General features: G+C 38.1%; 1 protein-coding gene across 9 annotated transcripts in view; it reads left to right on the top strand.

The window, feature by feature from the left end:
* LOC124376835 (teneurin-3) overlaps positions 1-27,500 on the top strand; it is a 664,771-nt gene that overhangs the window by 549,449 nt on the left and 87,822 nt on the right. For all 9 annotated transcript variants that reach the window (XM_046836130.1, XM_046836154.1, XM_046836147.1 and 6 more), the window contains 6 exons: positions 5,327-5,449; positions 13,397-13,611; positions 16,506-16,716; positions 20,715-20,816; positions 22,727-22,921; positions 25,808-26,008. In XM_046836130.1, coding sequence (XP_046692086.1) covers positions 5,327-5,449; positions 13,397-13,611; positions 16,506-16,716; positions 20,715-20,816; positions 22,727-22,921; positions 25,808-26,008 — 1,047 coding nt within the window. The remainder of the gene's footprint in view (positions 1-5,326; positions 5,450-13,396; positions 13,612-16,505; positions 16,717-20,714; positions 20,817-22,726; positions 22,922-25,807; positions 26,009-27,500) is intronic.

Raw genomic sequence — 27,500 nt, 5'->3', positions numbered from 1 at the left:
TGTGTGTGTGTGTGTGTGTGTGTGGCTCGATCTGCTCAACAGGGGGTCTGTCGTCTCCTTGATGGACGTATCGATGCGGCCTGTTACCCATAACCCCCTGCTCAGGTCTGGGTCAGAGTGCTGAGTAGCAAGAGCTCGGCTATACGGCTAACGCAGCGGGATGCTAATTTAATGAGACATATGGAGAGAGAGAGAGAGAGAGAGAGAGAGAGATGGGGTCATGGGAGAAAAGGAACGAAGAAGAGGCATCTGTGTGAGGGAGAGAAAAAGAGAGTATCTGTTGTTTTTCTTTTTTTTATTCTTTCTATTCTTTAGTGTTACTCTCATATGTCTTTTTCAAGTAATGATTAACTTGGAGGGAAGAGTGAGGGATGAGTGATGAATGGACATAAGGACATAAGGAAGGAAGAAACAAACAAACAAACAAAACAGAATTAAAGAAAGAAAAAAAAAGAAGAAAAAAGAAAGAAAAACTAATACTTTTTTCTCTCTCTCTATCTCTCTCTCTCTCTCTCTCTCTCTCTCTCTCTCTGTAAAATCGATAGCGGGAGTTTTGGAGCCGTACAGACGCCCATGTTGTCGCGTTATGCAATGTGATGCTCGCTAGCGGCGCGCTAAATTAGTTTCATGGCGCTGTCTGGCTGCCTGCAAGTGTGTGTGTGTGTGTGTGTGTGTGTGTGTGTGTGTGTGTGTGTGTGTGTGTGTGAAAGAGACAGAGAAAGTGTGTGGTTGCATGTGTTTTCATGTTTGTGTGACAGAGAGAGCTGAACTGAACTGGGAGAGTCGGATGGAAGGAAGGAGGGATGAATGGAGGGATAGAGGGATGGTGGTGTGTGTAAATTCATTTGCTCAAGATTATTGACTGTGTGTGTGTGTGTGTGTGTGTGTGTGTGTGTGTGTGTGTGTGTGTGTGTGTGTAAGATTGTATTTGCTGAGGCATCATGGGATTCCACTACTGTAAACCACATGAGGAAAGGGGCGGAGCCTAACCTCCACTACCAAGAATTGCTTTTATTGCACCGTTCAGCACACAACTAATGCAGTTACAGTCCTCACACAGGAGCCCACAGGTCGTCCAAAACAGGGCTGGATTATCGAGCAGTCCCACACACACACACACACACACACACACACACACACACACACACAATGCAGTTCATATCCACATCTTTATTTATTCATTATACTCTGAAAAAGTCAAACATGGAAAAGTGCAAGATCTATTTTATCCAGTGTCTGATTATATATACACACCTCTGACTATATAAACAACCGACTATACACACACCTGACTATACACACCCCTGACTATACACACACACCTGACTATATACACACCTTACTATACACACCCCTTACTGTACACACACCTGACTATACACACACACACACACCCTTGATTATATTTACACTTTATACAAACATAAATAAATAATTTATTATAGTTATGGACTATTTACATCAAAATAAAGTATAAAAGAGAAATAATGTGATTAAAAAAAAGAAAAGAAATCCCTGTTTTAAATGAAACAATGAATAAGAAATACTTTATACTACATAATACTTGTATTATATGCTATAAAGAAGAAGAGACAAAAAAGGAGGAAAGACATTGATAAAATAAAAAAAAATCACAATATAAAATCAGGGGGAAATTATTGGTGTTTAAAATATAAAAAAGAAGAAAAAATAAATAAATAAAAAAGGGCAAAAAAGGGTAAAAACCAAAAAATGTACAATATTTATAATAAATAAATAGGTAATATTATTATTATTATTTGTATTATTAAATATTAAATGTAAGCATATAATGGGGAAAGAAATTGAATTAATAATAATATAATTATAATATGGCAAAAAATATAAAAGAACACTGGAAAAAATTTTATATACTTTAAAAAAAAAAAAAGAAAAAAAGAGAGAGAGAGAATGTAAAAAGAATAATTTCCTGCCATTGAGTTTATAAAGTCTGTGTAACCCAGATGGCGTTCCACAGTGACGACTCCAGTGTAAGAGTGAAAACTCGCACAGGATCTGAGTCTGTCTTTCCACTCACCACTGTTTTTTTTATAAGAATTTTGCTGGTTTGATGGGAATTTCATCAGACGTTAGTTGTACGCAGAGCTGCTGACTCAGGAGCGTCATTACGGACAACAGGCTGCGGAGTCGTTAATTAAATGTGGGGTAATTAAAAAAGAATCTCGTGTCAGTCTGCCTGTTCTGATTAGCACTTATTTATAATTAGCAAGAAAGAAAAAACTGGCATCAATCACGGCTGGAGCTGGAAGTCCATTCTGACCTCTGAGTCTCTCTTTCTCTCTCTCTCTCTCTCTCTCCCTTTCTTCCTCTCTCTCTCTCTCTCTCTCTTTCTCTTTCTCTTTCGCTCTGCTTTAAGCTCAAGTAAAGCGCTTGATGGAGCATGTGTCAAGTCAAGTCAAGTGACTGTATTGTCATTTTAACCGTATATAGTGAAACCAAGCGATGTTCCTCCAGGAACCCATATAAACTTTACAAACAAGTACAGTGGCTGTGAAAAGTCTGGAGTGTTTTATGATGTTTGAGAGACACATGTAAGTTCCTTTGGTTTTTATGACAAACTCAATTTATCATGGAACGCTTTGAAGATTTCATTTGACCAAACAAATCTATCAAAGCATCCGGACAGTTCCTTTCTCCAAACATTCAGCTAAAATACTTTGTGTCTGGGCAGGTTGTTCCATGATAGATATCACTCCAGACGTCTGTCTGCTCTCTAAATAACACGTACAGATCTCAGACGTGCGCTTCGGCTCATCGTCTTGTTGTACGATGAAGTCGTTCCAATGAGCCGCAGTCCAGACGGAGCTGCATGGTGTTGAGGTACAGAATGGGAGCCGTGTTGGTTCAGGATTCTTTCCACTTTCCAGAACCTTCCTTCCTCTAAAACAACCCCAAACTATTAAACTTCCACCTCCATGTGTGAGTGTGGGGGTGAGGGGAGTCTGATCACATCTTCTCTCCTGTTCTCCGTCTTACACAAGTTCTTCTGCTAGAGACAAAAATGTCCCATTTGGACTCTGCAGAACTTTTCTTTACTCCTACACTGTTTAATTCTCATACATTGTTAAATAGAAACAAAAGGAACACGATGCATCTCTCAGAACCCATAAAAGGCTTAATGTGTTTCCACCCTTTTCTATGGAACTGTACCTAAAAACGTTTGGTGATTGATGATTCAGCAGCATTTATTCGTGGAAAGAAATTGAACAAAGGTGTTTGAGTGTGTGTGAGTGTGTGTTCAGTCCAGTCTCTTATTGAGGAGTCTGGTGGCTTGTGGGAAGAAAATACCCATGTGTAAAAGCTTCTAACAGGAAGTGTTTAGATAGAAGGCCGATCAGTGTTCTATCCTGCTGTACAGCGTGGAAAACCTCGTATAAACCACGATTAGCTCATCCTGACATTCTGCAGAGAATTATTCCCAGGATTATTGCAGTTCATGCCCTCATTTCCATTCTGAACCTGGAGATCAAGCCTGAATGTCTGCATGGGAAGAGATCCTGTTCTCCTACCTAGTGCAGTGTATCTCTTGTGGGCTGTTTTCTAGGGATTGCCTACAGTTGATATTTTTGAACATGATGAAGGCTAGAATCTGATGGACTGTAACTTTTATAAGTCAAATGACTGATCTTATTACTTTTGAGCTTTAGGATCAATATGGATCAGTATGGTGTAGTACTCTATATAGAATATTTATGTTTATTTAAAATAAAGTTTGAGCATTTTGATCGTCTTTTGGTCATCTGAACATGTCTGCGGATTATTTTATTCTTTTTTTTAATTCTTTTTTATTTATTTTTTATTTGCTCTATTAGAATATACAGAATATACTGACTATTGGGGATCTCAGTACGTCCCTCTATATTGGCTTTTATTTATTTATTTATTTATTTATTTATTTATTTATTTATTTATTTTTGACAAAGAATTGAACTGATTCCTCTCAATACGTCCTACAAGATTGGCTTTGATTTTATTTTATATATAAAGCAGAGGATTATTCCCAGGATTATTACAGTTAATGCCTCCATTTCCATCTGAACCTCTCTTTAGTAGAGCAGTGTATCCCGTTTTGTGTATTTTCTAGCGATATCTGAATTCTGAGAGAATGACTTCATCGCCTACATTTCACTCTGATAGCGAGTGAACATTCGATATACTCTTTCTGATGGATTATTTAACATAAAATCTCCTCAGGAAAAGAATTTTGGCCAAAACCATTTTATTTATCTCTGGAGTCAGCTGACGGAAGCTCCTCTGATGTAATGTATGTTCATAAGCGGGTTTTTTTATATTGAATATATTTGTATATAATAAACATGATGGTAAATGATACATCACAGAAGCTAATACAAGGTGGGTCCAAGGTTTATGAGGAAATTATTCATAACATACTCTCAACTCTGATTCTTACACCAGAGTTCAAATTTAGTCAACGCTTACTCGTTTTTATTCCCTTCTACCTATAAAGTCAATTCGACTGCTATGTACTGTATATGGATCAGTGACTGGTGAAATGAGTGAAGGATTTCAGACCCAGTTTGTATTTTATGCCTTTACACGTGTCGGACTGAAGCCCTTGCTGGATTTATTAAAAGATCTGTTTTGCTGTTTAGATTTTTTAAACTTATTTTATGAAACGTTCAGGGTGTAGTAATAGAAAAAAATCTGTTTGTCAGCTGTTTTCTTTCATTTTAGAGGAAGCAAAATTGGTTATTTACATGAGAACAGGATAGAAATTGTATTATTATTATTATTATTATTATTATTATTATTATTATTATTATTTTAAGAAATTAGCCTAATCCTTTTTCTTACTTTTTCATTTATAATATTGACAAAAAAATTTATTTGGCATTTTGTGCATCTCTTAACACATTTTATTTTATGTATTTATTTATTTAATTGATTGATAACAGTATATACTGACTATTGGGTCTCAGCATGTCCCTGCAGATTGGTGTTTAATTTGTTTATTTTTATTTATTTACTTAATTTTTTTTTTTTAATGAATTGACTGACCTTATCTTTATATGTTCTACAAGATTGGCTTTTATAAAATTTTTGTTAGTTGATTTTAATATATTTCATCTTACAAAAAAAGAGATTGACTCTTAGCATTTCCCTGCAGATTTACTTTATTTATTTTTTAAGAAATGGACCGATTTATCAATATGTGTGTTTTTTCCCTTTTATTTTGAAATTATGTGAATTTATTTGTTGGTAATAATATTGTTATTTCTTTATGTAATAAAGACTTGTATTAACATTGTAATCCTCTTACTCTTAGCGATGCATCTGTTTGGATTGAACTGGCAGCTGCAGGAAACGGATAATTTTGCGTTCGAGAATGGACAGGTCAAACCGGACGGCACAACATCTAACGGAGTTACCACACTGTCAGCTGAGCACGGTAAACACACACACACACACACACACACACACACACACACACTGAGTGTCAAGTCCAGTAATATATCAGGGCAGCTGTGCGGATAGCGGTCAGGCTAAGTGCTAAAACGTTACGGTAAGCAGTCTCATCATAACGGCCTTCAACCACACATCTATCTATCATTATTAGGATGGAGAGAGAGAGAAAAAAAGGAAGAAGATCCATTATCTTTGCTGTGTATGTATGAGTATTCCCTTTGTGTGTGTGTGTGTGTGTGTGTGTGTGTGTGTGTGTGTGTGTGTGTGTGTGTGTCGCTGCTTGCAATGTTATTCGTTGTTCTATTCACACAATCAGGTTTATTTTAATTGATCTCTATCTATCTATCTATCTATCTATCTATCTATCTATCTATCTATCTATCTATCTATCTATCTATCTATCTATCTGTCTATCTATCTATCTATCTATCTCTTTCTCTCTCTTTCTTTACAGTCTAAATTACTGTAGTTTGTTTGGATTTAACTTTTATCATATACCATTCCACATGTAGTCCCCATCTGCTGTGATAATAAGCTTCACTCTTCTGGGAAGATGTTCCACTAGATGTTGTGGAGATTTGTGGAGATTCACAAGGCTGTTAGTAAAGTCAAGCACTGATATAGGTGAGAAGGTGAGGAGGCCTGGGGTGTAGTTAGTGTTTACATCAATCCCAAAGGTGTTCAGTAGGGTTTATAGCAGGAGATCTTTCACTCCAATGTTACCATGTAAAGCAGATCTTCATAGAGCTGGTTTAGTTTACATTGGAATTGTCATGCTGGAAGACGTTTGGGTCTCCTAGTTCAAGTAAAAGACGTCCTATACAATTGTATGCCTCCAACTTTGCGGTAACACATATACCTGGAAAAGTCCCAATATTTTTGCCTATGTAGTGTATTCCCTGGCTGGCTCATCATTAATTAAATTGTGTAATGGATCTTTGATTATATATTCCACCTCTTCAATACCACATCCCGAGGAAGTTAAAACTCCTTTACATGAAGCATGATAATGTTTTTGAGTGAAAATTCAGTTGGGACTCCTGGCTGGCTCACCAAACCCCATAGTGTAGTTTTTGTACAAAAGTACAAACAAAGTTCTTACATGATATTAATGCAATCAGTCACAAGAAAGAAGAACAGATAATTTGGAAAGTCCCAGGATGCACTGTAACAGCTGGTTTTATAGATAATACACTCAAGTGTACACATAATGCACTGGTGCTTTTTGAGAGATGTTTGATCTGAAAGGCTCATGCCAGACATTTTTTCAGCTTTTGACTTTAATGAACATACATACACACACACTCAATCACACACAAACACACACACACACGAGGGAGTTTCACAAAGTCATAAAGACACACTAATGTTCCCTCAGACGCAGTGGAGGAGCAGCGAGACACACGCTGAGAAATCACATCGCCACCATACTAATGTCTGAAAAACACAAAGGGAGACAGATGAACAGGGACAGAAAGAAAACGAATTAAATGAATGGGTGAACGTGGGGAAAGATACGCGGTGAGAAATGTGTCGGAAATCGTACACCGACTCTCTAACACACTATTTATTATAGAGCAAGCGAGAAGCACAGAGAACTCCAAGCCGTTCTCATTCCTCAGCGTAACGAATTCCTCAGTGAAAATATCAGGTTTATTCAGCAGGGATCTGTATCTTATTCACATCAATTAGACTCCTAGACATCTCTGTACTTCTCACAAGTTTTGCTGCCAATTAAAACAATTAAATAGATGAATTTTCCAGGCTTCTCAATATGTCTGCAGCTTTTTACTTTTATTTATTAATTTTTTTTTTTTTTTTACAAAGAAATTGTTTATATTATCTAAGCATGTCCCTACATGGACAATTTCATTTTATTTTATATGCTTAAAAAATTAAAAAAGAAAGAAAGAAAGAAAGAAAGAAAGAAAGAAAGAAAGAAAGAAAGAAAGAAAGAAAGAAAGAAAGAAAGAAAGAAATGGAATCTTATCTCTTTCCATCTTAAACAATTGAATTTTATTTTGATAAATATAGAAAAACTATGTAGATTATTTTAGATTTATTATTATATACAGTACATATATATATATATATATATATATATATATATATATATATATATATATATATATAAAGATTATATATACAGTACAGATCAAAAGTTTGGACACACCTGCTCATTTAAAGAGTTTTCTTTATTTTCATGACTATGAAAATTGTAGATTCACACTGAAGGCATCAAAACTATGAATTAACACGTGGAATTATATACATAACAAAAAAGTGAACTGAAAATATGTCATATTGTAGGTTCTTCAAAGTAGGCATCAAGAGAATGCCAAGAGTGTGCAAAGCAGTAATCTAAGCAAAAGGTGGCTACTTTAAAGAACCTACAATATGACATATTTTCAGTTGTTTCACACTTTTTTGTTATGTATATAATTCCACATGTGTTAATTCATAGTTTTGATGCCTTCAGTGTGAATCTACAATTTTTATAGTCATGAAAATAAAGAAAACTCTTTGAATGAGAAGGTGTGTCCAAACTTTGGTCTGTACTATATATATATATATATATATATATATATATATATATATATATATATATATATATATATATATATATATTATTTTTTTTTTTTTTTTTTTTACTTTATTTGGCAAATCTTGACTTGACAAAAAGAACATACTGGCATCCTGTCACCATGTTCCTGCTTTTTATTTATTCTATTTTGTATTTATTGAAAAGATAGATTAATGAAGGACAGGAGCTTAAAAAGGAATAAAAATCTCAGCTCTGATTGCAGTTTGTCTTTCACCACATTGTCAGGATCGGTTTAATGTGTTAAAATCATCACACACCACCCGAATAAAATGTGTTAAAAACACAATGTTAGACCTTGTGATCATGTTTAATGTAAATAAAGCAGCAGGTCCATCAGTATTGAAGTAAATCTCCATCAGCATGCAGCAGGTGCATGAGGAGGAGACACGGCTTTCACAGCCTCCCACATCCACAGTAAGCACAGGGATTAGGAGCTCCATCACGCTGAGATAAAACCTTCTCTTTTCTCCGGGTCGCGTCCCAACTCGCTCGGTCCTCATCTGTTTAAAGTAACAACTTTATTAAGAGAAATTCTCTTTTCCTCCAAGTAAACAATTTTATTTCTCTTTAATCATAAATGCACAAAGCCAGCTGTGCACAAATCCAGCTCCATGAAGATCTGCTTTACATGTGGATGTTGGAGTGGAAGATCTCCTGCTATAAACTGCACCCCAGACCTCCTCACCTTCTCACCTACATCACTACCTGACTTTACTCACCCCCATGTAGCTGAATGAATCTCCACATAAATCTAGTGGAACATCTTCCCAGAAGAGTGGAGTTTATTATAACAGCACATGGAAACTACATGTGGAATGAGTTGTTCAAAAGGAAGCACATACCAATGTTACGATCAGGTGTCCACAAACTTTTGGCCTTATTGTGTAGATAGATAGATAGATAGATAGATAGATAGATAGATAGATAGATAGATAGATAGATAGATAGATAGATAGATAGATAGATACTTATAGTTTTTTTTAAATAGTTATGATTCTTTATATAATATATATATATATATGATGAGGATGATAGGACTCTGAGAGTGGAATGATGGAGCGAGGGAATGCAGAATAATGAGATAAAGGAGAGGGAGAGATTTTTGGATGTGCAGAGGAAGTGGTGAATGAGGGAGAGGGAATGAGAGATGGAGAGATGTTTGTGTTAGTAATGTGTCTCTCTGTCACTTCAGACTCGGGTGTTTGCTCAGCGTTTAGCTTCATGCTGTGACGTCGTTAGCAAGAGAGCGTTCGAAAACGAAAACTTCTCATTCACCTTGTGTGTCCTGTTCTCTCTCTCTCTCTCTCTCTCTCTCTCTCTATCTCTCTCTCTCTATCTCCCTCTATCTCCTTCTATCATCCCTTTCTTCAGTGAAATGATGGTGTTAATATTTAAACACGCTCCTCGCCTTCTTTAGTGGCGGTTTTGCTAAAAGTGCGGAGTGCTAGATTACGTCTGGCCATTATTCTCTTCTGATGTCATACACTCTCTCTCTCTCTCTCTCTCTCTCTCTCTCTCTCTCTCTCTCACACACACACACACACACACACACACCCACACACACACACACACACTATGTGAAGTGATGCTCTGTACTTGAACAGGTTTGAAGACAAAATAAAAAGGATGCGTGAAGATCGGGAAATAAACAAAAGAAAATAGAGGCTTGTAGAGGAAAAGAAGGAGGGATACGAGTGGGGATGGAGTGATAAAGAGCAGCAAGGGAAGATGAAAATGAAAAAGAAATTGAAAAGAGAAAAAGAGACCGAAGTGAAAGTAAGAGAGGAAGGAAGAAAAAAAAAGAAGGGAGAGAGAGAGAGAGAGAGAGATGCAATTTTAAAATCACTGAGAAAGATGGAATTATGGAGAGGAGGAAACACACACACACACACACACACACACACACACACATATACACACACACACAGTTGAAGTGGCCAGCGAACGTCTAAAACTCCCAAATGTCGAGTTGCTCTTTGTCCTGTTTTTTTTTTTTTCTTTTCCCACTGTGCATCATCCTGGCACTCGTTTTTTTATCCCTCGCTCTTCTCCTCTCTCTGAGCGACACCATGCTGCTGATCAGACCTTCACAGATGGTGCGTTCCTCTCCGTTCTCACGCTCCGCATGAGCTCCTGTCTTCACTCGCTGCTTCTTCCAGCTCACGTGTAAGAAACGTTTAGCATGATGCTAGTACGTGTAAATTAACTCTGTAGAAATTGAGAATAGAAAGAAAGAAAGAAAGAAAGAAAGAAAGAAAGAAAGAAAGAAAGAAAGAAAGAAAGAAAGAAAGAAAGATAAACAAATAAACAAACATAAACAAACAAATTGGGATCACAGAAAGAAAGAAAGAAAGAAAGAAAGAAAGAAAGAAAGAAAGAAAGAAAGAAAGAAAGAAAGAAAGAGAAAGAAAATGGATCACTGGATAATTCTGTGGAGATTAGCGCTCTATGCTAGCTGAAAAACTGGAAGTGTGTACTGTAGCCTGGTTATGAAGGTGTCTATGGTAAACATTGATGATCCTGATGATTCCTAGCCTTCAGCTCTCATTCTTTGTCCTTTTTTCCTCCTTCCCTGAAACATTGTTCTCCTTGCAGACTTTGTGCAGGCGCCTGAGTGATGTGTTTCTCTTTAGCGCTGAACAGGAAGCTGGTGGGAAGTGGTTTTGCTGCTCCATTTCCCTCTGAGTTGTTTATTCTGCTCATCGCTGAGATCAGCACATCCATAAATAAGACGGATCAGAGGTTCACTCTAAAATAAACGTTACACCAAAGCCGCTATAAAATTTTAAGATACGTTTGGAGTCAGTGGGATGGAGCACTGCCGCCGCCGCACCGCTGGTTAGCGTTAGCATGCTAAGCGCTTTATGGAATAATTAATGGTGTATTAATGCCAGCTGGTTTCCATTAGTGAGCACATGAGCTCAGAGTCGTCTGTCTCCCGTAATGCAATATACAGAGACAAAGAGAAAAAAAGTCTACCAAGAACTCTTCTTTTATTTCATCACACACTGAAAAGTAATTCGATGGTTGTTCCTGAACAAGACTTTAAAGATTTTAACAAATAAAGGAGTCTGAATCAGTTGCTAAAGTTAAAGTTCAACATCAAATTCCTCATTCGCTGTTGCAATACCCTCCACTCTTCTACTAGATCTTGCGGAGATCTTTAACACCAGCTTTTCCATGGAAAGCATGCTTTCATGAAGCTGACTTTGTACACCGGGGCATTGTCATGTTCGGGTCTCCTAGTTAAAATGAAGTGAAAATTTCATGCGACAGCGTCCAAAGACTATTTTGTGACAATATTGTGGCAAAGGTTTGGAAAAGAACATCAAATGGCTGGAAAAGTCAGGTGTTCCAATACTTTTGGCCACTCCTTGACAAAGCTGGTATAATGAGAAGATTCCTACAGGATTGGACCTGTCTCCAGTTTAAATTAGGGCCCCCTAAATAACTGAGAAAATGTAAAATAAATCATAAAATGAAAACAAGTCTCCATACTGGACTCATATCTTTTTTTTTTTTTTTTTGGAAGCGAGCGTCTGTGTGTAATAGCGCACCAGTTCCAAAAAACGCCTCTGAAGAACGACACGCCAGAGAGCCAGGCGTTTTTCTCTCTGAAGCTCGGTCAGGGTTAAACCACGGGGCTGGGGTACACATTTAGCAGGACGTGTGGGTGTGTGTCTGCATTACGTCTGTCCAGCAGAATCCACAAAAACTTCACATGACCTGCAGCTGAGTGTTGAGTCGCAGTTTTGATTTTGTGTTGTGTGGGAATTACGAGTCCTGGACTGAGCAGTACTGTTTATTTAACTGGTTAGAAAGCCAGCGAGCTAGACATGAGACACACACACACACACACACACACACACACACACACACACACACACACACACACTGTAGCCACGGACTATATACTATACATTATACACCATATACTATACATGATATACACTATACACTATATACTATACATTATACACTATATACAGTACAATATACACTATACATTATACACTATATACTATACATGATATACACTATACACTATATACTATACATTATACACTATATACTATACATGATATACACTATACACTATATACTATACATTATACACTATATACTATACATGATATACACTATACACTATATACTATACATTATACACTATACTATACATGATATACACTATACACTATATACAGTACAATATACACTATACATTATACACCATATACTATACATGATATACACTATATACTATACATGATATACACTATACACTATATACTATACATTATACACTATATACTATACATGATATACACTATACACTATATACTATACATTATACACTATATACTATACATGATATACACTATACACTATATACTATACATTATACACTATACTATACATGATATACACTATACACTATATACAGTACAATATACACTATACATTATACACCATATACTATACATGATATACACTATACACTATATACTATACATTATACACTATATACTATACATGATATACACTATATACTATACATTATACACTATACTATACATGATATACACTATACACTATATACTATATACTATACATTATACACTATACACAGTACAATATACACTATACATTATACACCATATACTATACATGATATACACTATACACTATATACTATACATTATACTATACTATACATGATATACACTATATACTATACATTATACACTATACTATACATGATATACACTATACACTATATACTATATACTATACATTATACACTATACACAGTACAATATACACTATACATTATACACCATATACTATACATGATATACACTATACACTATATACTATACATTATACACTATATACAGTACAATATACACTATACATTATACACCATATACTATACATGATATACACTATACACTATATACTATACATTATACACTATACTATACATGATATACACTATACACTATATACTATACATTATACACTATATACAATACAATATACACTATACATTATACACTATAAACACTATACATTATACACTGTATACTATACATGATATACACAATACAATATACACTATACATTATACACCATATACTATACATGATATACACTATACATTATACACTATATACACTATACATTATACACTATATACATTATACACTGTACACTATACACTATATACTATACACTATATACTATACATTATACACTATACATTCTGGTCATAAACTATACACTATAACAATATTAATAAATATAATTTCTATCTCTGTGCAGGTAAAGGGGGTGTGTATGTTCAGGAGAATAACACTATAGACACAGGTGAGGTGGATGTGGGGAGACGGGCGGTGCAGGATGTTCCTCCCGGAATGTTCTGGCGTTCTCAGCTCTTCATTGATCAGCCACAGTCGCTCAAGTTCAACATCTCGCTGCAGAAAGACGCCCTTGTCGGAGTGTATGGACGTAAAGGCCTGCCGCCGTCACACACACAGGTAACACACACATACACACACACACCCACACACACACACACACACACACACACGGGTAACAAACACGCAGTCAACTTCGAGCTATCTTAAAGTTAAGCTAGCAAAGCTATGTTAGTGAGTGCAGTGGAACATTGTGGGACCCAAGTAGTGAGTGGGCGGAGCTGTCAGTGCTGTCAGTCGTCTGGCCACACACACACACACACACACACACACACACACACACAGGTGTTGTTTGATGACTCCCGATGGCACTTGGTGCTAACAAGATAGGTGCTAACTATCTGGTGTTGCTTCAGTGCCCCACAGTGCTGCCCAGTTTTCCTCTGTGTCACTCAGTACTTCATGGTGTCCCTTTGTGGCACTTGGTGCCACCCAGTGCCCCTCTGTGCCACTCAATACTCCTCTGGGCTGCTTGGTACCCCTCGGTGCTGCCTGGATCCCCTCTGTGCTGCCTCTTGGTCCTGCTTGGGTGCCACCCAGTGCTCTTTTGGAGCTGCCTGGCTACACCCAGTACTTCCCCTGCTGCTTGGTGCCACTCGGTCCCTTTAGTTACTCTGGATAAATCAATAGGTTTCTTTAAGGCTGTACAGCAGGATGGGATGAAGGGATGAAGGGATATTGATGGATGGAGGGATAAGAGATAGGAGTTAAGTCTGCAGACTCCTCTGCAGGTCGAGACGGCGTCGTTTCTCTCGCTCGGCTCCGTCTGTTTCCTCCGTCTCGTTTTCTTCTGGAGTTTTTTTTTTAGATAAGAAAAATGTGTTGTGTGAAATGACAGAGACAAAAAAACTCGACCGCAGACAAGATTCTGTTTCTCTCCCTCTCTTACTTCATCTCTCCCTCCCTCCAACCCTTGCTGTATCTCTCCCTCCCTCCGCAAACCCTTCTCTTTCTCTTCGTATCTCACTCTGTCTTTCTCTCTATCCTTATCTGTTGTTCCCTTTGTCTGTCTTTCTTGTATGTCACTTTCTTTCTCTTTCATTCTTGTATGTCCCTCTCTCCCTCTCTCTATCTTTATTTCTGTTATGTCCCTCTCCTCTTTTTATCTTTCTCTCTTTATGCTCCTTTCCCTCTTTCTGTCTTTCTTTTTATGTTCCTTTCTCTATGTTCCGTTCTCTCTCTCTCTCTTTTTCTCTATGTCCCTTTTATGTCTCTATCTTTCTTTGTGTCTCTCTCATGTCCCCTAACTATTTCCCTTTCATGCTATCTCTCTCTCTCTCTCTCTCTCTCTCTCTCTCTCTCTTTCTCTGATTGCCCTTCTCTCTATTTGTTTCCCTCTGGTTTGTCGCTCATGTTCTGTGTAGTTCAGTTCAGCACTGCTTTATCTCTATGATGCTCTCTGTGGATCTGTTTCTCTCTCTCTCTCTCTCTCTCTCTCTCTCTCTCTCTCTCTCTCTCTCTCTCTCTCTCTCTTTCTCTTCCTTTAGTCAGTTTATCAGAAGGCAGGAGAGAGCTCCTCACTGAGCACTTAAAAGTCATCGAGCCTCTTAAAAATCTCTGAAGAACCTCAAACACACCGACTTCTGCCCTGTTCTATACATCTTAAAGCGAGTCTAGTGAGTTTAAGATAGTCTAGTGGGTGAGAATGCTAGTCTAGTGTATTAAAGCTAGTCTAGTGAGTTAAAGCTAGTCTAATGTGTTAAAGCTAGTCTAGTGAGAAAGAAAGATAGTCTAGTGGGTGAGAATGCTAGTCTAGTGAGTTAAATCTAGTCTAGTGAGTTAAATCTAGTCTAGTTAGTTAAAGATAGTCAAGTTTGTTAAAGCTAGTCTAGTGTGTTAAAGCTAGTCTAGTAGGTGAGAATGCTAGTCTAGTGAGTTAAAGCTAGTCTAGTGTGTTAAAGATAGTCACGTTTGTTAAAGCTAGTCTAGTGTGTTAAAGCTAGTCTAGTGTGTTAAAGCTAGTCTAGTGGGTGAGAATGCTAGTCTAGTGTGTTAAAGCTAGTCTAGTGGGTGAGAATGCTAGTCTAGTGTGTTAAAGCTAGTCTAGTGGGTGAGAATGCTAGTCTAGTGTGATAAAGCTAGTCTAGTGTGTTAAAGCTAGTTTAGTGTGTTAAAGCTAGTCTAGTGAGTTAAAGCTAGTCTAGTAGGTAAGAAAGCTAGTCTAGTGTGCTAAAGCTAGTCTAGTGTGTTAAAGATAGTCTAATGGGTGAGAATGCTAGTCTAGTGTGTTAAAGTTAGTGTAGTAGGTGAGAATGCTAGTCTAGTGTGTTAAAGCTAGTCTAGTGTGTTAAAGCTAGTCTAGTGAGTTAAAGCTAGTCTAGTGAGTAAGAAAGCTAGTCTAGCGGGTGAGAAAACGAGTTAATGCTAGATAAGTAAATTAATGCTAGCCTAGCACACGTTGCAGTTGCCAGTTAAACTTGTTTGCTAGCTGTACTTGTTAGCATCATTAGCCTCATAGCTCGAGTGGTATGCTAAAGAAGCTTTAGGCAAATTGATCTGAGGTAAAACTGAGGTAAAAGTGTGTATTTAAGAGCAGGTGTGTAAACTTAGTATGGTGTATAATAGCATAAATTAAAATTTGTATGTGTGTGTTTGTGTGTGCATGTTTGTGTATGTGTCACTGTACATTTAATTACATGCAAATGAAAGGCTTATTTGTGTAACATAGCAGCGAGCACATCAGTGCAATTAGACCTGACTGTTAGCAGAATTAGTGACTAACTACGAGGAACTTCTGCACCTCTGAGTGTGTGGGTTTGTGTGTGTTAGCATTTTTAAACATCACGCTATGTTTTGCTTGTATGTCATTTTTACGCTAACTTCGTATGTTAGCTAGCTCGCAAGTTGCCTAGCAGTGCTGCTAGTCGTTTAGTGTTTGTGCCCATGTGGATCGTGATGTTTTTCTAATAGATTCTGAAGTTATGCTAATTCTTCTGTTTTGTCATGTGGTGCAGTACGACTTCGTGGAGCTGCTGGACGGCAGCCGATTGATCTCGAAGGAGAAGCGAGGCCTGGTGGAGATGGAGGGATCCCTGAGGAGAGCGAGATCGGTGAATGTCCATGAGGCCGAGTTCATCCGTTTCCTCGACTCGGGGATCTGGCACCTGGCCTTCTACAATGACGGAAAGAACACCGAGCAAGTCTCCTACAACACCATCATTATCGGTGAGACCTTTCTCTTCCTGTCTCTCATTTTCACTTCTTCTCTGGTATCTCCAAGTCCCGTCCTCAGTGCTCCTGAGGAGAACCGAGCTCAAGAAAACAATCTCCTTTATTCATGTGTACACTTATTAGCATCCTTTAGGTTGTGACCTATGAGGAAAAAGTTAGCTTAACTTACAGCTAATTGGCTAAGGTGGCTAATTGTAAAGTGATACTAGCATCAGTATCAAAAAAGAAAGAAAGACAGGGAACGAACGAATCAATGATGAAACGAATGAACGATAACTAGTCAAAACATAACGCGTTATTTAGCACTGTTCATGTGGTGCTTTTATTTTGTATTTTTTTTTCCCATGGTTATTAGCGTTAGTTCACACAGGCAATGCTATACATTAGCATCCCACTGCTTGTTTATTTTACCACCAGACATCTATCTATCATTTTATCCAACGTTGTAAGATGAAGTTTGGAGTTAGCATGACAGAGCTGGCGTTCTTCAGTTACATATTTCCAGCATTTTTGTCTTTTCAACACCTTCAGACTTTTGGAACAGTGCTAGTGTGATTCTGCTAGCTTCACTAACGTTAGTGTCCAAAGGGGAAGTTTTAGAAAAGGGACAAGAAAATATTACTTCTGTGTGTGTGTGTGTGTGTGTGTGTGTGTGTGTGTGTGTGTGTGTGTGTGTGTGTGTGTGTGTGTGTATTTTTCATAACGGCTGATAATAAAGGATCGCTAGGAGTTATCCCCGTGCTCCAAACTTCGGTTAGCATTTATGGACACAACGTGTTGTTTTATTGAGTTTGGTTTACGGCTGAAGTGTGTGTGTGTGTGTGCGCACAGGTGAGTGTGTGTAATGCTCATCAGAGCTTTATTGATCGCCACTTTAAGTGGTTGGCAGGCTGGAGCAGGCTTCCAAGCGCTGGTGACCCACAGGCTTTATCGTTCATTCGTTCGTTCATTCATTCGTTTGTTCCCTCTCTTTCTCTCTTTTTTTGTTCAGAGTAATTTCCTTCGATTCGATCACCAGTCCCTGACATGGAGGGAAATTAGCAGCGGGACTATAGCTCCCGGACCGTTGCTCTGCGTGTAATAAGTTAACCTTTTGAAAATGAAAATTGATTGTGTGTGTGTTGAAAAAGAGAAAGCGAGATCTCGAGAGAAAGAGAGAGAAAGAGAAAAAGGAAAAAAGGGGGTAATAACACGGTAATAACCGAGAAGACAGGCAGGGCGGTTCACTTCATTACACTGTCACTCTGGCCTCTTCTGGTCAAACCCCTTTTCTACACCACTTAATGAAAATATCGACAGACTGTGTCATAACTTCCCCTCGTTGCCTCGGCAATGAAGCGAGACCACGTACAAGTACACGTGTGTTTATGTTTGTGTGTGTGTGTGTGTGTGTGTGTGTGTGTGTGTGTGTGTGTGTGTGGCGCACATTGTATTGTACACCATCGATACCTGAGACAGCTCAGATATTTAGGGAGTTATCTCGATGCTAGGCAGCTTGTAAATACACACACTGAGGAAAGCCTGCTAATTTTCAGCCATTTGCACACAACAAAAGTGACAAAACAAGTCGGAAAGATCACTACTGTCCTGGATGTGTTGCTTAATCATAATCCCATGTGCTGCTAAATCATTTAGATAAAGCTCTCCCTGAGAGAAACTCGCACCAGGTGGTCTATTCACCACAGATAATCTGTATGCTTACTTGAAAAGTCTTTCATCAAACTAGCATCAGGATTAAAATAGCCAGAATCAGGCATCAGGAATGTTTGGATTAAGTTAAGTTAATAAAGTTAGAGATTGTGTTTAGCCTTTCATAAGGGTCAATGAGAACTTGTGTAAATAAGAGATACAACAGGCAACAATATATTAACCTTAACTTCAGATAAGTTGTTAAATCATCATTATAAAGCTTAATGTGACTAAAATCATGAATTTTCTAGCTAGCACATAGCCAGTATATGTATTATAGAGACTTTGTAAAAGTATAGAAGCTGAGAAATAAGATAGAATTCTTAAAAAAAAATTACTATTTACCTCAGATAAGTTGTTGAATTACTTATAAAATGCTTTATATGACAAAAATCATGCATTTTCTAATTAGCACATAGCCAGTATATGCATTATAGAGAAATTGTAAAGGTATAGGATCTGAGAAATAAGACAGAATTGTCTAAAAATATTAATATTTACCACAAATAAGTTGCTAAACTACTTATAAAATGCTTCATATGACTAAAATCATGATTGTCTGGCTTGCACATAGCCAGTGTACCTATTACATAGGCATTGTACAGACACACAAAAAAAAATTAAACAAAATTGGCAATATTAATATTAACCCTAAGTGGTCTGCTAACTTCTACTCTAAATGACCAAATGAATGATGTTTTATACACAATGCACAGGTGCAGTAGATATAAAAAAAATTCTGAATTATTGATATTTACCTCAGATACGTTGGTTTGTTTGTTGGTTTGTTTGTATCCATTACAGGCCTCATATGACTAAAATAAGAAGTTTTATCACTACTATATAAACCAGTAATTCTATAATATAGACATTAGAAAGGTATAGAAAATAAGAAATGAGACAGACTCATGGAAGAATATCATGGAATCATTTGAAAAAACGTTAAGAACTCAGTTAGGTTGCTAAATCACTAGTACAAAGACTTCATGTGAAAAAATAATGAATCTTCTAGCTAGAACATAGCCTGTTTAATATAGACTATGTACAGACATGTGACAGTGAAAATGAGACATCATTGTTTGAAATGAAAACATTTTTTATTTATGTTTCTAATTAATTGTTAGCTTAGATTTGGTGGAAAATTACTACAAAAAGCAAAGAAATGAGACAAAACTTTCTTAAATATGGATTTTTACCTCAATTTGCTATTTTTTTTTTAATAAAAGCATCTGTATAATAATAATAATATAGCTGATAAGTGGTATGTAGGCATTGTACACACAGACTAACTGTGTAAATTAGACTTCATTGTTTGAAATATTATCTTTTAGCTCAGATAAGATGCTAAATTACTACCAAAGGTCTCTGTGTAACTAATACAATGTAACTCTAGCTAGTAAATAACCCATAAACCTATTAAATATATATTGTATAGATGTAGAAGCCAAGAAATGAGACAGAATTGTTTGAAATAGCAACATTTACTTTAGATATGCTGCAAAATTACGGCAGAAAGACTTTGAATGATTAATATGATAATTCATCTAGCGAACACATAGCCACTTGGTATTATAGAGAGAATTTGCAGGCTCAGTAACCATGAAAACGAGACATAATTGTCTAAAATATCAACTTTTACCTCAGATGTAGTGGAACGTTTCTATTAAATGCTTTGTATGGTTAAAACAAGAGTAAAATTAAAACTAGCATGCACTAGCTCTAGGTAAAAATCACTGTGTTTTGGGGTGGTTTGAAAATAAAACATCGAACGACAAGCAAACTGTCTAGAAATCATGGCCACTAATAGAGTCTCAGAACATCGTGCTGATTAATGTGCACGTAGCGGTGTGTGTGCGCGAGTGTGTGTGTGTTAGTGTGTGTTTAACAGGTATTAGCTTATTTGATACTTCAGGCATTGCTTTTTATTAGGATGTGTTTGTTTTATCTAGAGACCACTGAGCCGTATCTAGCGTCCCGTAGGCTGTATGTGTGTGTGTATGTGTAAGTGTGTTTGTGGGTATATGTATGTGGTATGCGTGTGTGTGTGTGTGTTTTATTGTGTGTTAATTGGTAGTAATAACTGTGTGATTGGTTCATTAAAGTAATGCGGCTTCGGCTGCATCACACATCTGCGACATTTAATTAAAGACCTCAAAAACCTCACATGCTTTACAAAGCTTTCTTGAGAACATGCATACGCACACACACACACACACACACACACACACACACACACACACACACAGAGGACCTCCTCAATTAATGCATTCTCTTTGTCTTTGTCTTTCAATTTTTCCATACAGATTCTGTGACAGAGTGTCCACACAATTGCCATGGCAACGGAGACTGTCGCTCAGGAACGTGTCATTGTTTCCCAGGGTTCCTTGGGCCTGACTGTTCACGAGGTAACACACACACACACGCATATGTCGTAATTGGTTTCAGATTGTTATCAGATGGAGTGCAGCTGCCTAGCAGAGCTTCTACTGATTGGATGTTATTAGTGAGACGGCTTGCGTCAAGATCTGAGAACGCCGTTCTGTTTCTGAGAAAAAAATACAATTTATTTATCAACAATTCAAAACCGACGGTGAATGAGTCACCCAAGAAAAAATAATCCACAAAAAAAGCAAAGGTTTGTACGCCTTTAGCTGCAGCCGGCGCTGACAGTCTGAGTGCACTAATGCAGAAAGTCTTAAACAAGGAACATCCTCATTGAGCGTTGTTTTGGAATATAATGTAGCCTTAATTTTTTTAATAAAAGACAGCAGTATTGCTATTATCTTTAAGTGAGAGCACTGGAAGATGAAGATTTTACGTAATTGTAACATTTATAGGATGAAAAACTCAATGTAACTTACTTAATGTAAGTTATTACAAGAAACGCTTTACTGAACAAATCGTTCCTGCAAAACTCTAAAATAGTCAATAAATAAATGAAGAAATGAAGAAATGAAGTGAAGAAAAAGAAGAACACACTTATTTGTAAATTTTTTAATGTTTAAATTGTAATTGTGTATTTTACTTATCATGCTTAAATAGGACCTCTATTAAACGGATCAGTCTTGTTCTGGCCTTTTTGTACTTTCTGTTTATCATGCTTTATATATATATATATATATATGTGAAAAGTGTGGAAGCACATACGTTTTTTATGGGTTTCAAGAGACACATGCATGTAAAAGGCAAAACCGCACAGTGAGTGAAGGAAAGTTCTGTGGAGTCCAAATAGGACATTTTTATCTCTACCAGAGGAACTTGTGTGAGAAGGAGAACATGAGAGAAAATGTAATCAGACTCCCTCACCCCCACACTCACACATGGAAGTGGAAGTTTAATGGTTTGGGGTTGTTTTGGAGCAGAGAAGATTCCAGAAAGGAATCCTGAACCAACACGGCTCTCATTCCGTACTTCAGCACCATGCAGTTCCGTCTGGACTCATTGGAACAGACTTCACCGTACAACAAGACGATGAGCCAAAGCGTACGTCTGAGTTCTGTATGTGTTATTTAGAGAGCAGACAGACGTCTGGAGTGATAACTATCATAGAACGACCTGCCCAGTCACCGCACCTAAATCCTACTGAACTGCTCTGAGATTAACTTCATCACAAGAAAGAAATCTCCAACTAGTGAAGAACATCTTCAGCAAGTTTTACAAGAGGAACAGCAAAGTTTTTGATCTGAATGTTTGGAGAAAAAATCTGTCCAACATTACAACATTAGTTTGTCTTAAAAGCCAAAGGAACATGCATGTGTCTCTGAAAAACTTTGACAGTTTTCACCTCCACTGAACATTTATATCTACATATAAATACTGTACAACATTTTGCTGTTTTTAAAGCTAAGAATAAAAGAAGAGTTGGAGTTAGCATCACTTTCAATTAAGTGCAATTTATGAGTAAATTACACCGTCATAATGTAACAAACTTGTCCTTTTAATGTTAAATACAATGTTTTCTGCTGTTCTTACATAAATATTCCTCTATGTGACAACCATTTAAATGCAGCCAGCTAGCACATAGCTGCCAAGTCTACTACAAACTTACTGATCATTTTCAGGCACAAAAGATAGCAATATTTCCTTCAGACATGGTCAAAGATTTGTAACAAAATGCTAAGTATGGCGTCACATAACGCGACAAAATAAATTACATTTTGCATCAATAACTAAGCAAAGGTCAGGGTGAAAACATGTTGCATTTGTGTGTAATCAAAATAAAATAAACTATTGATGCGGATGAGCTCTGTAGCTTTTTCTTGTCTAATCTAATCAAATTTAATCTGATCTATTAGCATTTTACTTTTCTTTGCAGCTGCGTGCCCAGTGTTGTGTAGTGGGAATGGACAGTACTCCAGGGGGCGCTGTCTGTGCTACAGCGGCTGGAAAGGCACCGAATGTGACGTTCCAAACAACCAGTGCATCGACATCCATTGTGGAGGCCATGGCATCTGCATCATGGGCGCATGTGTGTGCAACTCCGGGTACAAGGGCGATAACTGCGAGGAAGGTAAGGCTACGATTAGATATTATTGCTTACGTGTGAAATGTAATCACTTCCTGCCACTTCCTGCCACTGTGTGTCATAGCACTTGTTCCCATTGCAGCCAGGGCCAGAGCTTCAGTCATTAATGTCAGATTGTTATCCAGAGACACCTACAAACCTGTGCTTCTCCACCTTCTGGTCTATAAGTGAATTGTTTTCATGCTAGGTCTAATTAGCCATGATGAAATGCTAATCATTGTTTTAGCTGGAAAAAAAAAAAGTCATACTGAAATGGTATTGATCACCTAAAATTAGTTTTTTTTTCTGTACAACCGCAGCAACAGGGAGAATAATAAATCACTAGAAGATTAGAGTCGAACTTGAGTTCTGTTTAAGTCTTCCCATCGAGAATACATTTGGGGATTGATGTAAAAAAATAAAAACATCGATCTTCACCCAAAAACACATCTCGGCCGAGCCGGCAGTCGGTGCATACCGATGTGTTTTGTAATGAATGATAAACACGTCCTTGTGGAAGTGACCTGAGTGTGTTTACTGTGCAGTGTTTCGTGTTTCTGTGCCTCGAGTCAGAGCGAGCTGCACTCAACACGACCCTCGCAACCTGTCGCACGCTTTCCAAAGTCACCCGAAGTCACCAGATAACAGTCCTCCACTCGTTTGCATATTCATTACGTCCTCGTGATCATTTGCATATCAGTTGGGGAACGCTTACAGTTGAAATGACTCACTATTGTGACTCACTGTTGTGCAAGAATTTAATTGGTGGACAAATAGTGATCAGAGAGTGGTCATTAGGAACAATCAATTTAATTGTGATTAGTGATTGTTTAGAACAATTGATTGGTTATCGCAAACAAACAGTGGTGATTAGTGATTGGTTATTGGGAACAACAATGATTAGTAGTTGGTTGTTATGAACACTGGTGATCAGTGGTGAGTGGTGAGACTGTGGGAAAGCTGTAGTGATCAGTGATCGCTTGCTAGCATCTGCTGAAAAGTAAATAAAAAAGGTGGCGGCTTTAAAAATCAAGTGACAAAGTCTGTAAAATGATAAAACTGGTCCAATCCTGCACTGATGAGGAACTGGGCTAAAACCCCTGAGGCTTCTGAGGTTCTGCTCTAAAAGTCCACCACTCTTCTCACTTGAAAGTCAAGTGGACTTCGGCGAGGTGAAGTGCGAGGCAGATTAGCAGGATTAACGTGTGTTAGTTGTGGGTTGTAACCAGAAGCTAAGCCTAGAGGAGCATGAATTAACTTCTTACAGCTCAGCTACGACTCAGGAAATCCCACGTGATTAGCTGATGCGAGATGAAGGAAAACGTTCCTAGGACGGTTCTTCTAATTCTTTAAAGCTCTCGAACATGAACTCCTCGACCTGACATTTTCATGTCTCGTTACTGGAAGCCGTGTGGGTCTTGAGGGTTCAGATCCGCTCGTGTAGCCCTCAGAGAAGTTCACGCTGAGGTAATGTGAAACACACAGAGTACATCTTGCCATGAATAGTCCCTGTGCTCCTGTGCATGCTCGCTGGGGTCAGTGATTACACGTTATTCATTATTAATTATAAATCTTTTTCCTGGAACAGGAGCAAAAAAAAAACGCCTTCATGTTAATTAGAGCCAGCAAGCACCTGGTATCCATGTTTCCTCCTGGAGAAAGAAGCAGCTTGAAAGTGTAGCGTAGCTCTTCAGCAGCTCCTCCATTATGGTCTGTTTCATTACTCTATCGAGGACACGTGGATAATGTGTCACAAACACACTGCTGATTACCATCAGGGTCGGAGGAGACATCGATTTCTCTCTCTCTCTCACACACACACACACACACACACACACACACACACACACACACACACACACACACACACACACACGCGTATATATACTGTAGAAAACTCTAGTTTCTTTGTGTTGAGGACAAGATGGTTAGATTCACAATGACTGAGAAAAAAGATGAAGAGAGAGGGAGAGAGAGAAAAGAAGGTAGAGTGAGATGGAGGGAGAATGATAGAGGAAGGGGGGAGAGATGGAGTGAAAGAGAGAGAGAGAGAGAGAGAGAGAGAGAGAGAGAGAGAGAGAGAGAGATGGAAGCATAGCCAAGTGAGCAACACAGTTTTTTCCTCTGGACAGTAACATTCCCGCTGTTCAATAACATTGATTTGTCTCAGTAACAACACACACTCTTACACACACAGACACTCTCACACACTCTCACAAACACACACACACATTCTCGTGCACACACACACTGAAACAGAAGGAGGAGGGGTTAATGTAATTAAGTGTGAGTGAATTGTGTTTTCTGGGACTAATGAAATGGCCGGCGGTCAATGGCCTGATTAAGACTCATCAGCCATCACACACTCACACACACACACACACACACACACACACACACACACACACACACACACATATCACTAGTAGAATAACAAGATAGGAGTTTTTGGACTCTCTTGAGTTGAGACAAATCTTTCTCTTACACACACACACACACACACACACACACACACACACACACACACACACACACACACACACACAATGTTTGTTGTTATACACTTAAGAGGGACATTTTATTGACGTAATAATGAATGGTGCTAATTAGCGCCATGCTATACCCACATCTAACCAAAGTCCCCACAAGGTCAGAATTGGTAGATATTCTTTTGTTTGTGGGCGGATTTGGTCTCCACAAAGGTCTTACACACACACACACACACACACACACACACACACAGTTTAGGGTTTTTGCAGCAGATATGGCAAACAAAGTATTTTTGATACCACCCCATATCATAAAATTTATATATTTTTTCTTTCTATTATTCTTTTAATCATGATGATTGTGTCTGTGCTGTCTCTCTCTCTCTCTCTCTCTCTCTCTCAGTGGACTGTGTTGATCCATCGTGTTCAGGCCGGGGTGTGTGTATCCGAGGTGTGTGTCACTGTAACGCCGGGTTTTCAGGCCCGAGCTGTGAGCTGCAGAAAGCCCTCTGTCCTGAACAGTGTTCTGGTCACGGAAAGTTCCAAAGCGACAGCGGAACCTGCACCTGTGATGAGAACTGGACTGGACCGGACTGTGCTATCGGTACTGTTACTTTTACACACACACACACACACACACACACACACACACACTCCCCTGTGTTATTCTCTAGCCCTTCATTTATTATGTTATTAAAGCTGTAATCATGCTGTAAAGGCATAATTAGATATTGTGGTGTAAAGACATAATAAGACGCGATACTGTAGAGGCGTAATCAGACACAGTGCTGTAAAGGTGTAATCAGACACAGTGCTGTAAAGGTGTAATCAGACACAGTGCTGTAAAGGCGTAATCAGACACAGTGCTGTAAAGGCGTAATCAGACACAGTGCTGTAAAGGTGTAATCAGACACAATGCTGTAAAGGCGTAATCAGACACAGTGCTGTAAAGGTGTAATCAGACACAGTGCTGTAAAGGCGTAATCAGACACAGTGCTGTAAAGGCATAATCAGACACAGTGCTGTAAAGTTGTAATCAGACACAGTGCTGTAAAGGCGTAATCAGACGCAGTGCTGTAAAGGCGTAATCAGACACAGTGCTGTAAAGAGGTAATCAGACACAGTGCTGAAAAGGTGTAATCAGACACAGTGCTGTAAAGGCGTAATCAGACGCAGTGCTGTAAAGAGGTAATCAGACATAGTGCTGTAAAGAGGTAATCAGACGCAGTGCTGTAAAGGCGTAATCAGACACCATGGTGTATTTAAATGATAATCTTTCAGGAATTGTTTATGTGCTGTTTCAGCTCTAAAGGAATAAGAAAGTTTGTTTCTAGCTTTCTCTGGGTTTGGCTTGTTGATGTGTGGGCTGAGTTTATTCAGAGTTTTTTGCTCGCATATATGAGCATACACACACACACACACACACACACACACACACACACACACACACACACACACACACAGTGAAATTATTTCAGTGTCCACTTAAACCGTAATCTTCTTGCTCTCTATCCCTGTTCTGTATTCTATTCAGATGATGGAGATTTTTATTGACAAACTGGTGTGAGCCGTGTGTGTTCTAGTTTACTTCTGTTTCTCTTACACACACACACACACACACACACACACACACACACACACACAGTAAAAGCAGTTTTATTGGCAGAAGCTGGAACACGGGTCCACACCGCAGCTCGATCTGTCCAAGGTTTGATTTGTTTACATTCCCAGAGATGTGGGAGGTCTGAACACACACACACACACACACACACACACACACACACACACACACACACACACACACACACACACACAGTTATATTGACAACAGATCCCAGTTCTGAGTGTACAATCAGGAACTGTTTTTATTTCCCCAGTTATTCAAACAATAATGTGTCTGATTTTTATTTTTTTTTTATTTCTCTCACAATGATCCATCATTCGCCCAAGAACAGCATGTTCTGATTGGCTGAGAGACCGACACTATAACAAGTACAATCTGAGTTTATATTCTAAATAAATAGTTTCGATTTGTTTACTTCTAACATCAAACACAGTGTTCGGACTGTAAAGATTCGCCTTGGGTCCATAAGGAT

This window comes from Silurus meridionalis, chromosome 2 (genome assembly GCF_014805685.1).
Source record: "Silurus meridionalis isolate SWU-2019-XX chromosome 2, ASM1480568v1, whole genome shotgun sequence".
Lineage (NCBI taxonomy): Eukaryota > Metazoa > Chordata > Actinopteri > Siluriformes > Siluridae > Silurus > Silurus meridionalis.
The sequence above is the reverse complement of the archived record's forward strand: the minus strand, read 5'-3'. Positions and strand labels throughout refer to the sequence as shown.